The sequence below is a fragment of the Penicillium antarcticum genome, assembly GCF_028974205.1.
Source record: "Penicillium antarcticum strain IBT 31339 chromosome Unknown utg000009l_segment0_segment0, whole genome shotgun sequence".
In the NCBI taxonomy this organism is placed as follows: Eukaryota; Fungi; Ascomycota; class Eurotiomycetes; order Eurotiales; family Aspergillaceae; genus Penicillium; species Penicillium antarcticum.
In genome coordinates, this window is record NW_026695307.1 from 1247992 (window position 1) to 1259559 (window position 11568).

At 49.9% G+C, this 11568-nt stretch overlaps 4 protein-coding genes across 4 annotated transcripts; 2 read left to right on the forward strand and 2 right to left on the reverse strand.

Annotated features, from left to right (window-relative positions):
* Window positions 1-408: 408 nt before the first annotated feature.
* Window positions 409-1034, forward strand: N7508_008831 (uncharacterized protein; the record flags this gene model as incomplete). The annotated part of the gene is made up of 2 exons (XM_058466894.1): window positions 409-480; window positions 537-1034. 2 exons carry the CDS (start codon window positions 409-411, stop codon window positions 1032-1034), a joined length of 570 nt encoding a protein of 189 aa, XP_058314740.1.
* Window positions 1035-1576: 542 nt separating this feature from the next.
* On the forward strand, window positions 1577-4930 carry N7508_008832 (uncharacterized protein; the record flags this gene model as incomplete). Its single annotated transcript, XM_058466895.1, has 1 exon — window positions 1577-4930. One exon carries the CDS (start codon window positions 1577-1579, stop codon window positions 4928-4930), a length of 3354 nt encoding a protein of 1117 aa, XP_058314741.1.
* Window positions 4931-5757: 827 nt separating this feature from the next.
* Window positions 5758-8545, reverse strand: N7508_008833 (Zn(II)2Cys6 transcription factor; the record flags this gene model as incomplete). Its single annotated transcript, XM_058466896.1, has 4 exons — window positions 5758-7126; window positions 7176-7876; window positions 7971-8082; window positions 8160-8545. The coding sequence occupies 4 exons, from the start codon at window positions 8543-8545 to the stop codon at window positions 5758-5760; spliced, it is 2568 nt and encodes an 855-aa protein (XP_058314742.1).
* Window positions 8546-9229: 684 nt separating this feature from the next.
* Window positions 9230-10727, reverse strand: N7508_008834 (uncharacterized protein; the record flags this gene model as incomplete). The annotated part of the gene is made up of 2 exons (XM_058466897.1): window positions 9230-10286; window positions 10345-10727. The coding sequence occupies 2 exons, from the start codon at window positions 10725-10727 to the stop codon at window positions 9230-9232; spliced, it is 1440 nt and encodes a 479-aa protein (XP_058314743.1).
* Window positions 10728-11568: the final 841 nt, after the last annotated feature.

Below are 11568 nucleotides of genomic sequence, written 5' to 3' on the forward strand. Positions count from 1 at the left end.
TGTTTCATACTCTTAAAAGTGATTGAAACACGGCGCTTGGAGCCATGCTCGGGAATTCCAGCCCAGCTACCGTGGGCGATAGGGCTGTTTCTCCCAGATTGTTCCTGGTTTGACCTTTTTTCGGAACGGGATGAGTCGTGCAGGAGACTTGCCACCTGCAGAGGGCCTCTCCTCGCTCCCGATGATGAACCCGGAACACTCATTGTTTCGCCAGCCTTCCATGGCTTGGCCCATCAGACTGACCTAGGGATATATAAAGAGCTACAATCACCTTCATGAGACTTTTTTTTGACCAGCAGTGCTGTGCACCTCCCTTCTTTTCACCAGCTTCAGATCTTTCTTCACATTGCTATTAAGCATCCATTCTTTTACGCTTTCACTTTTGTGTTCAACTGTCCAACATTCAATATGAAGTTCACCACCGTCTTCGGCGTTGCCACCCTCTTCATGGCCCCTTCCGCTGTGGCCTGGAAGCTTCCCGTAAGTGTACACGTGGTGCACGCTTGTCTCTCGCTCTTTGCTAACTTATCTGTCAGAACGTCGACCGGACCGACTCCGCCAGTCGCACTGAGCAGGCCGCACCCTCCGGCGCTATGCCTTCTAGTGCCATGCCCTCTGGCCCTGTCCCCTCCGGCACCATCCCCTCGGGAACTGTTCCTAGCAGCTTCCCATCTGGCGGATTCGGTGGCCAGGGTGGCTTCGGCGGCCAGGGCGGTTTCCCCTCTGGCTTCCCCTCTGACCACCACCAGGTCCAGGGAGGACACCACGGCGGCGTCCCCAGCGGTGTCCCCAGCGGTGTTCCCAGCGGCATGCCTTCCGGTTTCCCCGAGGGTGCTCATACCACCGGCTCTCCCAGTGGCTCCCATGGTGACCAGCCCCAGCCCAGCGGCAGCTTCGGCGGTGAGGGTTCTCCCAGTGCCCTCCCATCTGGTGCCCCGGCTCCTTCGGCTGCGGCTGGCCAGGGCGAGGGGTCTGGTGAGCAGGATAACTTCCAGCGCCTCCACGCTCGCCAGATGCGGCCTATGTGGCTGTAGATTCTGCACTTTGCTATTTCTTCGCTCTAGCATGTGGGATAGATCAGTTCTATGTTTTTCTATAGCTGCCGGATCAGTCATAGAGAAAAGAAAGTTGTTACCCCCGAATCTTTTGTCTTTGAAGACCTGTAATTATAGCAAATTGTAAATGTAAATGAAACCCATAATATGTCATCTCCATACATTGTTACACCTCTTATCATAGAATATGATGCTTGACATTGAAGAAAGCAGACTTGCAAGTGATATTTGTTCTCATAGTTCTTCTCCGAAATCTGGAATCTCTGATTGGTCGACACCCCGGAGCTGACTCAGCCATTTCAGATCGCGGAAATTCTTGAGCGCGACAACACGATTTGCTCTTTTTTTAGTCTCAATCGCACCCTGGCTGCACGGGTTCTTTTATTTTATTACTATTGGCATGTCTTTATGAAGACTACGACATGTCCCACCTATGACCGAACCGACATGTATCACAACAAATCCGTACGCATCGAGATCGTGAAACCCATACCGGCGCCTTCGAGGCTCGTTGCGGTATCATGAGCAGGTGCTTGCACCCCGGCCGTATCCTGCCATTCGGTCGTCGGCCAGCTATCCTACGCCTTCCGTACATTCCCCGTCGGTCCATCGCTCCTTTTTCTCGACCGACATGGGACAAACACATTCAGGAACGGAGCAAGCAAGACAGAGAGATCAATTACTCCGAGGAAATCGAATTCATGCGAAGTTATGACGATATTGCGCACCCTGCTCTGAAGAATGGGGCGAAGAAAGACATCAACAATTGGATTCCATTGCTTGAGCAATATGTTTCGACACAAGTTCCCAAGCCTGCTGGTCAGTCCGGGAAGCTTCCACCTATCAGTGACCATGAACCCTACATTGAGCAAGCACACGCGTTGATGGGATGTCTATGGGATGCAAGGGCTCATTACCAATATGAGCTTCTCGTACACCTTGGGTCCAATATGAAACAGTGGTCTACCGTGCACGCCATCTTGAACCGCTTGATCGATACGTACGAACTGGTGGCTCCTCATATGACCCCTCGACACCCTGCACCGTTCTTCGACTGGGGCAAACCGCTCCCCGGAATGCGCGATTGGGATCGAGTCGATCGAGATGACCCAAGCACCTTGGAAATCCCCGTTGACGAAAACGCCACTCTCAGCAAACTCTCACAAGGAACACGCGAGCGGTCCCGGTTCAAATGGTGTCGGATAAAGCCTCTCCCAGCGGATAAGCTTTCGCTCGATGAAATGACAGTGGAACCAAAGGCCAGATTCTTTGGAGAGAAGATCTTAGCTGAAGTACTTTCCAACCTCGGCTCTTTGGTTTTGGCGGCTGCAGACAGCACGCCCGAGGAGTCCAAGCTTGCAATGTCCTGTGTTTTCCGGATTCTTGCACGGCTTCACCACGCAGGCTTGATCTCTGACAGAGTATATAAATACCCAACACCAGATGCTAGCCAGGTTGCGTTCCGCCCACCGGGCTTGCACTACTTATCGAGTTCTATCATGAGTGTTCTTACCGACGCAGCATGGCATGAACATGAAGCCCAGGTGGCTGCGGCGGCAGCAGATACGGGTGAGAAATCGCCGTTTCTACCTTTTAAGATGAGCATTCGAGAGTTAGGACCTGAGATTTGGCTAGAGCTCATTCTTTGGTGCTGTGTGGAGCATGGACATTCCAAAGAGGGAGCTCTTCTTGTGAATCGAATGATCAAGAAGTCGGGTGACCAAGCATGGAAGGCCGAGAGCTGGGTACCCCTACTAAAGGATCTCAATGCAGTCCAACAGACAAATCTCAGCGTCGAACAGTCCTGGCGCCGGCCTGGTCAGGATAGCGCCCCTCAAACGTTCAAGGGTCGACAAAAGCCACCATTTCACGGGCTTGGAAAGCGAACCATCAGCACTGAGGTGCTTGTTTCGCTGCGGAATGGCTTGGCGAATAGGGCTTACCAAGGGCTGGGAGAGAATGGATATCTTCCCAAGGAGCTCGACAAACTATCGGCTCCTCTAACCTCACTCATCAACCCTCCCGGCGCGCTTGATGAACTCAAGCCAACCAGTATGATAGGCAATTGGCACATTGTACGGGTTATGGAGGCAGGGTGTTTCTATCCGTGGACTGACCCTGTTGCTTTTGAAGAACTCTTACGATCCAATAACAATGTGGTTCCCCCGTGGACAGGTGGTGCGTCAGACGAAGCACAACGGGCAGAAGTGAAAACACCGTTACAGTTCTATGATGAAACGGCTGCCATGGTTGGCCTGATCGAATTCAATCTCAACTGTTATGCCCGAGACCGACAAAGTGGACGCCTATTTCATGAATATGCTTGGCTTCAAAACATCATCGATGCAAGCAAGACACGCCACATCGAAGCATTCTTTGAAGAGCTTGGCCAATTCAACAACGAAAACGAATACCCATTCTTTGATTCTGCCGGCAATGTTCCTCAAAAGCTTTATGAAACGTCCGTTCCGCAGGTATCAAAGGTCACCCTGGCCAATATACTTGATCTCGTTACGACAACTGGCGCCTATGAATTCGGCAATCAAATGATCCAGGCCACCGACATGGACGGTCCTCCTATTCCACGAGATTTATATCAGGACCAAGCTGTGGCACCATCGCTTCTCCGATTTGCAGCTGCCTCGAATAATGCTGAACTTGCTACTGATGTTATACAAGCTCTCAAAACACCACTCTCTGTCAACACCGTCAAAGCCCTAATAAACTTCCATATCGCACGTCATAATTGGGACCGTGTGGTACTAATGCTTACATTTATGACCGACTATCATTTGAAATCCTGGGCCTATAGCAATATAATTGCCCTGTCAGCCGAAATGATTCGACTCGATGGAGTTATCGAGCAAAAGAAACGTGATGGCACCTTCACACCGGCCGACACAAAACAATTGGATCGCGCTACCGACCTCTTCCTTCAAATTTTCCGCGGCGAGTTTAAGACCAACAAACGTGAACGCCAAGGCAGATCTCTCCAGTCAGTGAGCTATCAGGACCGAGTGCTATATCGCATGCACCGTGTCCTGTCTACCATCCCGGGAATCATGCCGCGCATCCTGAAGGGTGTGAAAACACACCCAGGTATCATTTCCGCCATGAAAATTGAGATGATCCCTCCCTCGTCCTTCCACGTTCTCTTCGCCGCCATCGTGGACAGACACGGCGCCGTCTTCGGAAAAAAGTTCTGGGATAAATGGTGTGTCGACTGGGTCTCGCCGAGAAGACGCCTTCAACGTCCAGGTGGAGTCTCTCGACTCCTCTACAGCCACGAGCGAGACCACAGACACGGCGATCCAAACTTCGACCCAGCATGGCAACAACAGATCAAAACCCACGCCACAGTAGCAGACATGACGACCGTCCGGATCCTCGCACGAGCAGCCGTCAGAGAATACGCCGCGAAATCACATTCCCACCAAGGCCAACAATCAACCCAAGAAAACCTCCCCCCACCCACATCCGTCCAACACGACGACCAAATACAAGACGACATAACCCAAATCTTCGACCGCTCAATAACCTACAAGCCAACCCCTCAACCCTCCAAACCAAGCCAAATCCAACCCGAAAACCAAAACCCCCACGCCAAACCCCCATCCTCAGAACTCGAATCCGTCCTCGATCACTGTCTAAGATCCTTCCTTCTCTACGGTCTCCCAGAAGACCAGCTCGACATCGAGATACCTGGCCACCTGCGCCGCATGCAGAAACGCCGTCTTATGGCTACGGCCACGGGCAAGAATGTCCGAAGGAGAGTCAAGAAGAACTTTGAGGATCCTTGGATGCAGTCTTCCTGGCCTTTGCATTTGGCGAATGATGTGCCAGAGTCGAGAGAGGCTCAAAAGTCTCGTACTTAGTACTCGAGATTTGATTTGATTTCTTGATCCACGGGTCATGGCTACATTGTATTTTTATCTGAAGTTTAATAATCTTCAAATGTATATAATCTTTTTCTTCGTATTTCTTTTCGTCTTAGGGGACATAGAGAAGGAATTTATCATAAAAACATCCCAGTTTTTCAAGGTTATGCGTGCATAAGATGCAGATGAAATGAAGGATTGGAATTATGAGATCAGATATGTTTCAATGATTTCAAGAATGCCAGTCTGCTTCAATTATAAACATTAATAAATGAAAACAGATCATTCAAAAAAGAAAACACCAGGCATATCCAGTTGAAACCTAATCCTGACCGCAACCTAACAATTCGAACCAATGGAGCCATCGAGTCCTGCTCTTGATGCCCTAACATAAAAGGTTTCCAAAAGCCCCCAAGTCCCCAACCCAGTTTCAATATTCTTGTCCCTGAAATGCCAACCCTAGGCCTTCCATTTTATCCAAATCATCAAGTGAATATGCAGAAGATATGGTGTGTTATGTGTTTTGGGGGTAAATGCGTGAGAGACGAGGCGAAAATAAGAAGAAGAAAAAACGGATGCCAAAATGAAGCAGAATAAAGAGCAACGGGGAGGGATAAGGTATATTGCTGGTGTAGATTTTCAAAAAGGATTAATAAGAAAGTTGCTGAGTATGAAGGTGGCAGGAAATAGAGATAAGGCGAGAAAAGGAAATGGGAGATAACGAAGAAGAAAAAAATATGCAAAATCATGCACGGCTATGTTCGTGTTCGTGTTCGTGGGTTTCTTTTGATATCATATCCAATAGATATTCATGTTAACAGAAATCAAATCTGCTCCCATCCATTCTCGCTAGCATGCGGGAAGAAAGATCGCATGAATTCGCCGCTGATAGGATCATAAGGGAAATATGAATCCTGAGTCTCAGCCGCCAACGAAGACAACAAGTCTGCAGAGGACATGTTAGGGTAGTAGTGATCCTGGCCAGGAGTTTCCTGCGGGACAGAATTGGGGAAGTGTTCCAGCTGGGGACCCCAATAATCCTGGACAGAATTGGGGCCGGAGAGGCCGGTGACCTGGGGACCGATGCCGGCGGTTTTGATGTCTTCTGAGGGGTATGGGTATGAAGGCATGTCGCTGACGTCGTATTTCATGCCCTGAGCTAGTTTCCGAAGACTTAGATCGCAGAGTTGCCAGGCGCGTCCTGAGGCGATGCTGTGTTTTGACATTGCGAAGAGCCAGCGGGTGGCTTTTTTGGAGAGCGCGATGAAATTTTGTTCTTCGTTTGGCATGTGGACAACGCCGAATGATAACTCGAGGAGAAGGACTGTTGCTGCTTGCATAAGGTAGTGGAGGATGTACCACCATGGGCAGATCTGGTATAGTTGAATGGCATCTGGTTCGTCGGGGATAAGGTCGAGCATGTGGCATGCAGATTCGAGGGTTATCACGGCCATCTCGTGGCTAAAGGTAGATTTGCCTGCTTTGTCTTTCTGGCTTGCATCACGTCGACAGAGACAGGGACGGCCGAGGGTAATCCGTCCACTGTAGTAATGAAGCGCCAATGTGAGCTTGCATCGAAGCACATCGGCACTATCTTCTCCCTTTTGTGTGAAATCAAGCCCGGATGGAAGGCTGGCATGCCACATTTCGGTTCTGCATCTGAGTTCTCCAATGCGGTTCTCGATATGTGCCCATGGAACCATTACGCAGTCTACTGAATAGACTTTGTTGACGATTTCTTGCACGACGACTGCCAAATCGCAGTAGTAGAGATAGCAGAGTCCGTAGCTGAGAGGCTGATTCTTAAGCCACGTCGTATCTCGTGCCGCTGAGTGGTGAAAGGCCTCTTTGCCATTCGCTGGGTTGAGCGGCATCTGCCTGACCCAAACACTTGCCACGACATTGTTGATACGTTCGTCTCGTAAAGTTGTGTTGGTAAGTACTTCCGCAGCCGCCGGCTCGTGCAATTGATCCTCCTCGAATGGAACAGGGAAAGGCGAGGTGCACACTCCATCTTGAATACACGTGGACCGGCCGGTCATTATACCTAGCATGTGTTCGAATGTGTATAAACACCACCAGACCCGGTAGCGAGCTTCTTTTGAAAGGTCTGGTGTAGTTGGGCTACTGCTCTTCATGTTAATTCCAAGCGTGATAGCTGACCGAACTGCCAAAGCTGAAATTCTCCATGCACTATGCAAATGTTAGTGTTTGCAAGAAGATGTAAGGTAGATGAACTCACCGATTGATTTGATCAGACGCAAGAAGATAAAAGGCAATCAAGCCCTCCACTTGCACCTGCTGGAGATCAGGGTGGCTGAACAGAACATCCCCATTCATACTTAGGATCCTAGCTCGGGTGAGATACATCAAATGATCCTTCGGGTCTTCTCCTGCACGCCAGGGTGCATCGATAAGTTGAGAGTGTTTAGCTCCAATGGCAAAGATCATATTCAGAATAGCAAGCCACTTGTCACCGGGCCGAGCAGCACTTTCGAAAAATGTCTTGTATTGCGCCTGGAAGAGTGGTCTGTTGATAATGGGGTAGAATGGGTGCACTGTGGTCAGATAGCAATCGAACAGATGATCAGCAATCTCACGGGAGGGCATCGCGTATAATTGCACTGGTCCGGGTACGGATATATCCATATCGTCGAGGTGATAGTTAACCGCATGGAGGGATAATTGGTCGTCAGCTTTTCGATCCACGCCAGGCTCCAGGCTTCCCGGTAGACCTTGGGCGCGTTGGTCCGCTTCTCTCTGTAGGCGTTGCATCCAGGTAATTTCGGAATTCTTTCCCATATAACCAGTTGCCCTGGTTTGTTCCGAACGGTTATGATCCTCTTCTACTCGATCAATGGCTTCAAGGGATCCAATCGACGAAGGCGAAGAGGGTTCATCATTTTCTGGGACCACATCATCTTGAGGTGTTGCTGATTGCGACTGCGAATTATGAGAGGATGCTCTCTCCCTCCTGACCATGCTGGTGTCGAGATTTTAGCAACAATCATTTCAGCGCAGGCAGGAAGGCACTAACCTTGTCCAGCAAGTTCCTGATCCGGTCCGCAGCACGGGTCTCAACAATCATCCCCAGTTCCTTCAGCATAGTCTCATACTCTTGCGCCTTCTCCGAAAGTTTTTCCACTTGTCTGTTACCATCAACCGTCAGCATCCCGCCATATCAACGCAAAATAGAATAATCAAGTAGTGAAATGGATGAACCTACTTTTTTGTCCTTTCCCTCCAGCCCTGCGGATAATTACAAGTAGCTCTTAACTCCCGACATTGCCGACAGACAGGAGTATCGCCACTGCATTTCGTCTTGCGCTGTCGGCACGATTCACAAGCCCTCGGAACCCGGCGATTATATCGCGGGGCAATCCCAGCCCGCTGGCGCGGAATCGCAACTTTCGTCTGCGTAGAGAGCTTGGCGGGCTGTAATACAGGTGTTGTATGTGACCTTTGGGCAACTATCGTCGATGCCGTGTCTGAGAGGGAAGGAGGGATGGAGGTGGCGAGGGTGTTCTTTGCTTCGGCTTGTTGGGCGGAAACGTCGCTTTGCGTGGGGATTCCATCGCAGGATTGTGGCTCGGGTGCTTCTTTAATTGTCATGGCTGTGGCACCTTTGTAGGCTAATGAGAGTGGATTGGATGGCGAGGTTAACGAATGTTATCAAGATTGCGATACCGATGCGGTGATATGCGCTACTGTTTGAAGTTGCGGCCAATGATAAGCTTGTATTTGCCTATGCGAAGCCGGAAAGGGGTATTGGTGCTAAGTCTTGATGGAGAGATCCATTAGGATAGCAAGTTGCTGTTAATTCGTGATTCAACGGGGATAAAAAGATTGCAAAGGCGAATGAAGTCAATGGACTCTGACTGGCGGGAAGAGGGACCAGAATGATCTCCCCGCTTCTTACTGTATTAGGTCTAGTGTAGCTGAGTCACGTTGGAACCAGAATTTGGAGATTGGAGAAGTTAAGCATAAATTTGGACTGAGGTATGTAAGATGTTGCGATTTTGACACTTTTGGTGAAGCCAGTCCCTTTCAAGTTTCCCAAGACTCCCATTCTACCCATCCAGGGCGAAAAAACAAGAAACAAAAAAAAAACAAAAACAAGATGTATATGTACAGTGGAATAGGAATTAGCGAAAAAGGTAGAGGGCACACGCGCCAAGGAGACATGTACAAGCGGAGTGAAGAAAGGTAGGGGCTAATATGGCAGGTCTCAGTCCAGCCAAGAGTGGAGATGAAAGAGAGATGAGGCGAGGAGGAGTATATTTGATGCACGAGGGTTTAGATTTCGCCAAACATCTCATCGAGCTCATCAACTTCCACCATTTCGGGATTTTGAAGTTCTCTCCAAGAGTCGAAGACAGGCTCCGATGACTTGGAGGAAATAGGCCGAGGGGTCAGAGTAAGTCTCTCGTGCGACTCGGTCAAATCAGACATCTTTAGATCGACGTCGGGGAGACCACTGTTCAACATGTCAAGCGAGCGCTTGAGAGTAGAAACAGGCGCAGCCTCGGGATCCTCGGGTAAAGCAATCTGAAGAGCAGCCAAGTCCTTTCCATCAACACAGGCATCATCCATCGTACTCGTGCCAGACGAGACCGACGATGCAACCGATGTGAGGGATGGGGAGGGCGAAGTGCCGAACAGAGCAGTGGCGGCAGCTTCATCCAAATCCTGGGCCATTTGGTCGGCGGGCATATGCGAGAAGTAGTCACTATACTCTTCTTCGGACATACCATCGCCGTGGAGGGAGGGAGACATGGAACCACCGTTCACCGGGGATTCAATACTCCGCTCGCGGTCTCCCGTGGCGCTCAAGCTCTCGGAGAGAATGGACTGGCTACGGCTCGACTCGCTGGCTTTCTCTTCAGAGGCACGCTCACGCACGGCACTGGCGGTCTGAGTGAATTCCTTCTCGTCGCCCTCCAGGGGCGGTGAGGCCGCGCGATTCGAGTGCATGAGACGCGTGAGGTTGCTGGCATCTGGGAAGTGATCGGAAGAGCCGGCATGGCTAGCGGGGCTGTTTAGATCCACATCCTCTCCAAAGTCGGGAGATGACAAGTCCACTTCTGGACTGGGACTACGTTGCCGCACCATGGCGTCTTCCTCATCCTCGAGACTTGAAACACTGGGTGTAATTTGCTTGCCATCTACGGCAGAAACCAGATCATCAGTCTCGGGAATAGGCTGGTGAGGGAACGTAGTAAGGTAGTAATACACTTTGCGAGGGTGAATTAAGATAAGCTCCTTGGCGATAGGGCAAGGCGCGAGAGCGGTCCAAGGACGCTTCATATAGGCAGCCAAACGCGACGACAGGAGAGCGGCGGGATTGGCAGAACTAAATAGAGAAATGTTAAAAAAGTGTCAATAATTCCACAGGTGAATAGGGTACATACTTGGCGACATTTGCGTTGAGCGCAACCAGGACTGCGGCGAGTTCCTTTACGAGATGAGGGCGATTCCCCGTCTTCTCCAACTGATCAATTACGGCCACGACGATATCATCACTGATTCCTTCTGTGTCGATCTTGGGTGCCACGGTTCCATCCAAAGGCGAAGGGGGTGGTGTGTGCTCAAATGCTCCATGTCTCCCGGCGCGCGCGATCAAGAACTTGTCGGATGGCTCAGGCGATAATGAGGAACCGTGGGATCTCTTGGCCTTTTTTGACAAAGGCTCATCGTGGGATTTTGAGATAGAGGGAGAGCGACGAGAGGAATTTGGCAGCTGGATGCCTAGGGATGGAAGGGATAGTGACTTGCGACGTGTGTTGTATGGCATTGTGAGGGAGTGATGGCAAAAGGAGAGAACCAAGGTATCAAAGGAAGGAGAGTAAGACACAAGAGTGTAGAGAATAAGAGTTATAATAAAAAAAAAAAAACAGGGATATAATAAACAAAAAATAAGAAGTAACACTATAGGGAGAAAGGGGGGGAGAGCAGTACAGAGGGAGATCACCATGCGACAGGAAGCTGTGAAGGCGAATGTCGACTCTTGAGGAATGGAAAATTGGGAAAAAAAAAGTGGAAAGAAAAATAAAGTGTCAGGTATTGTCACGGTAATTTACAGTGGGGTGAGTGGGGCCAAAGGCTCTTTTTTTGGAAGGAACGGTCGATAGGTCGTCCATGCTACTTACTCTATACTCTATCTATATTGTTTACTTCTTTCATATCGACTGTTCACTCTACTCTTCTACCCTGTACTTCTCACCGCTACATCAAAGTTTGTGAGATCTTCAAACTAAAAGAAAACACCAGAGTGGACCACCCATTCCACTAGTCCGTAGCTGGCCTTAGCATGAAAATCCATAGTTCTTCCATTCCATCCTCGGTCTTAGTGCATACCGGGCAACAGGTAGGTGTGGATCAGGCCATGTGCTCTATAACCCGGTCTGGTCCATATTTGGTGCTCCGACTTCAGCGGTGTCTCCATCCGTTTTCCTATGCATCGAACTCGGCTAATCAAAGCTCACGATCTGGATAATAATAAGACTCGCCGATCCCCTGATTGGTAGATTCTGTGGGTGCCGGCACATTAGACGGGGCTAGGTGCTGGGATGCATATGAGTACAGTAGATTGTGCATACGATCTGTCAAGTGGTTGCTAGGTGACCGTTTGCATA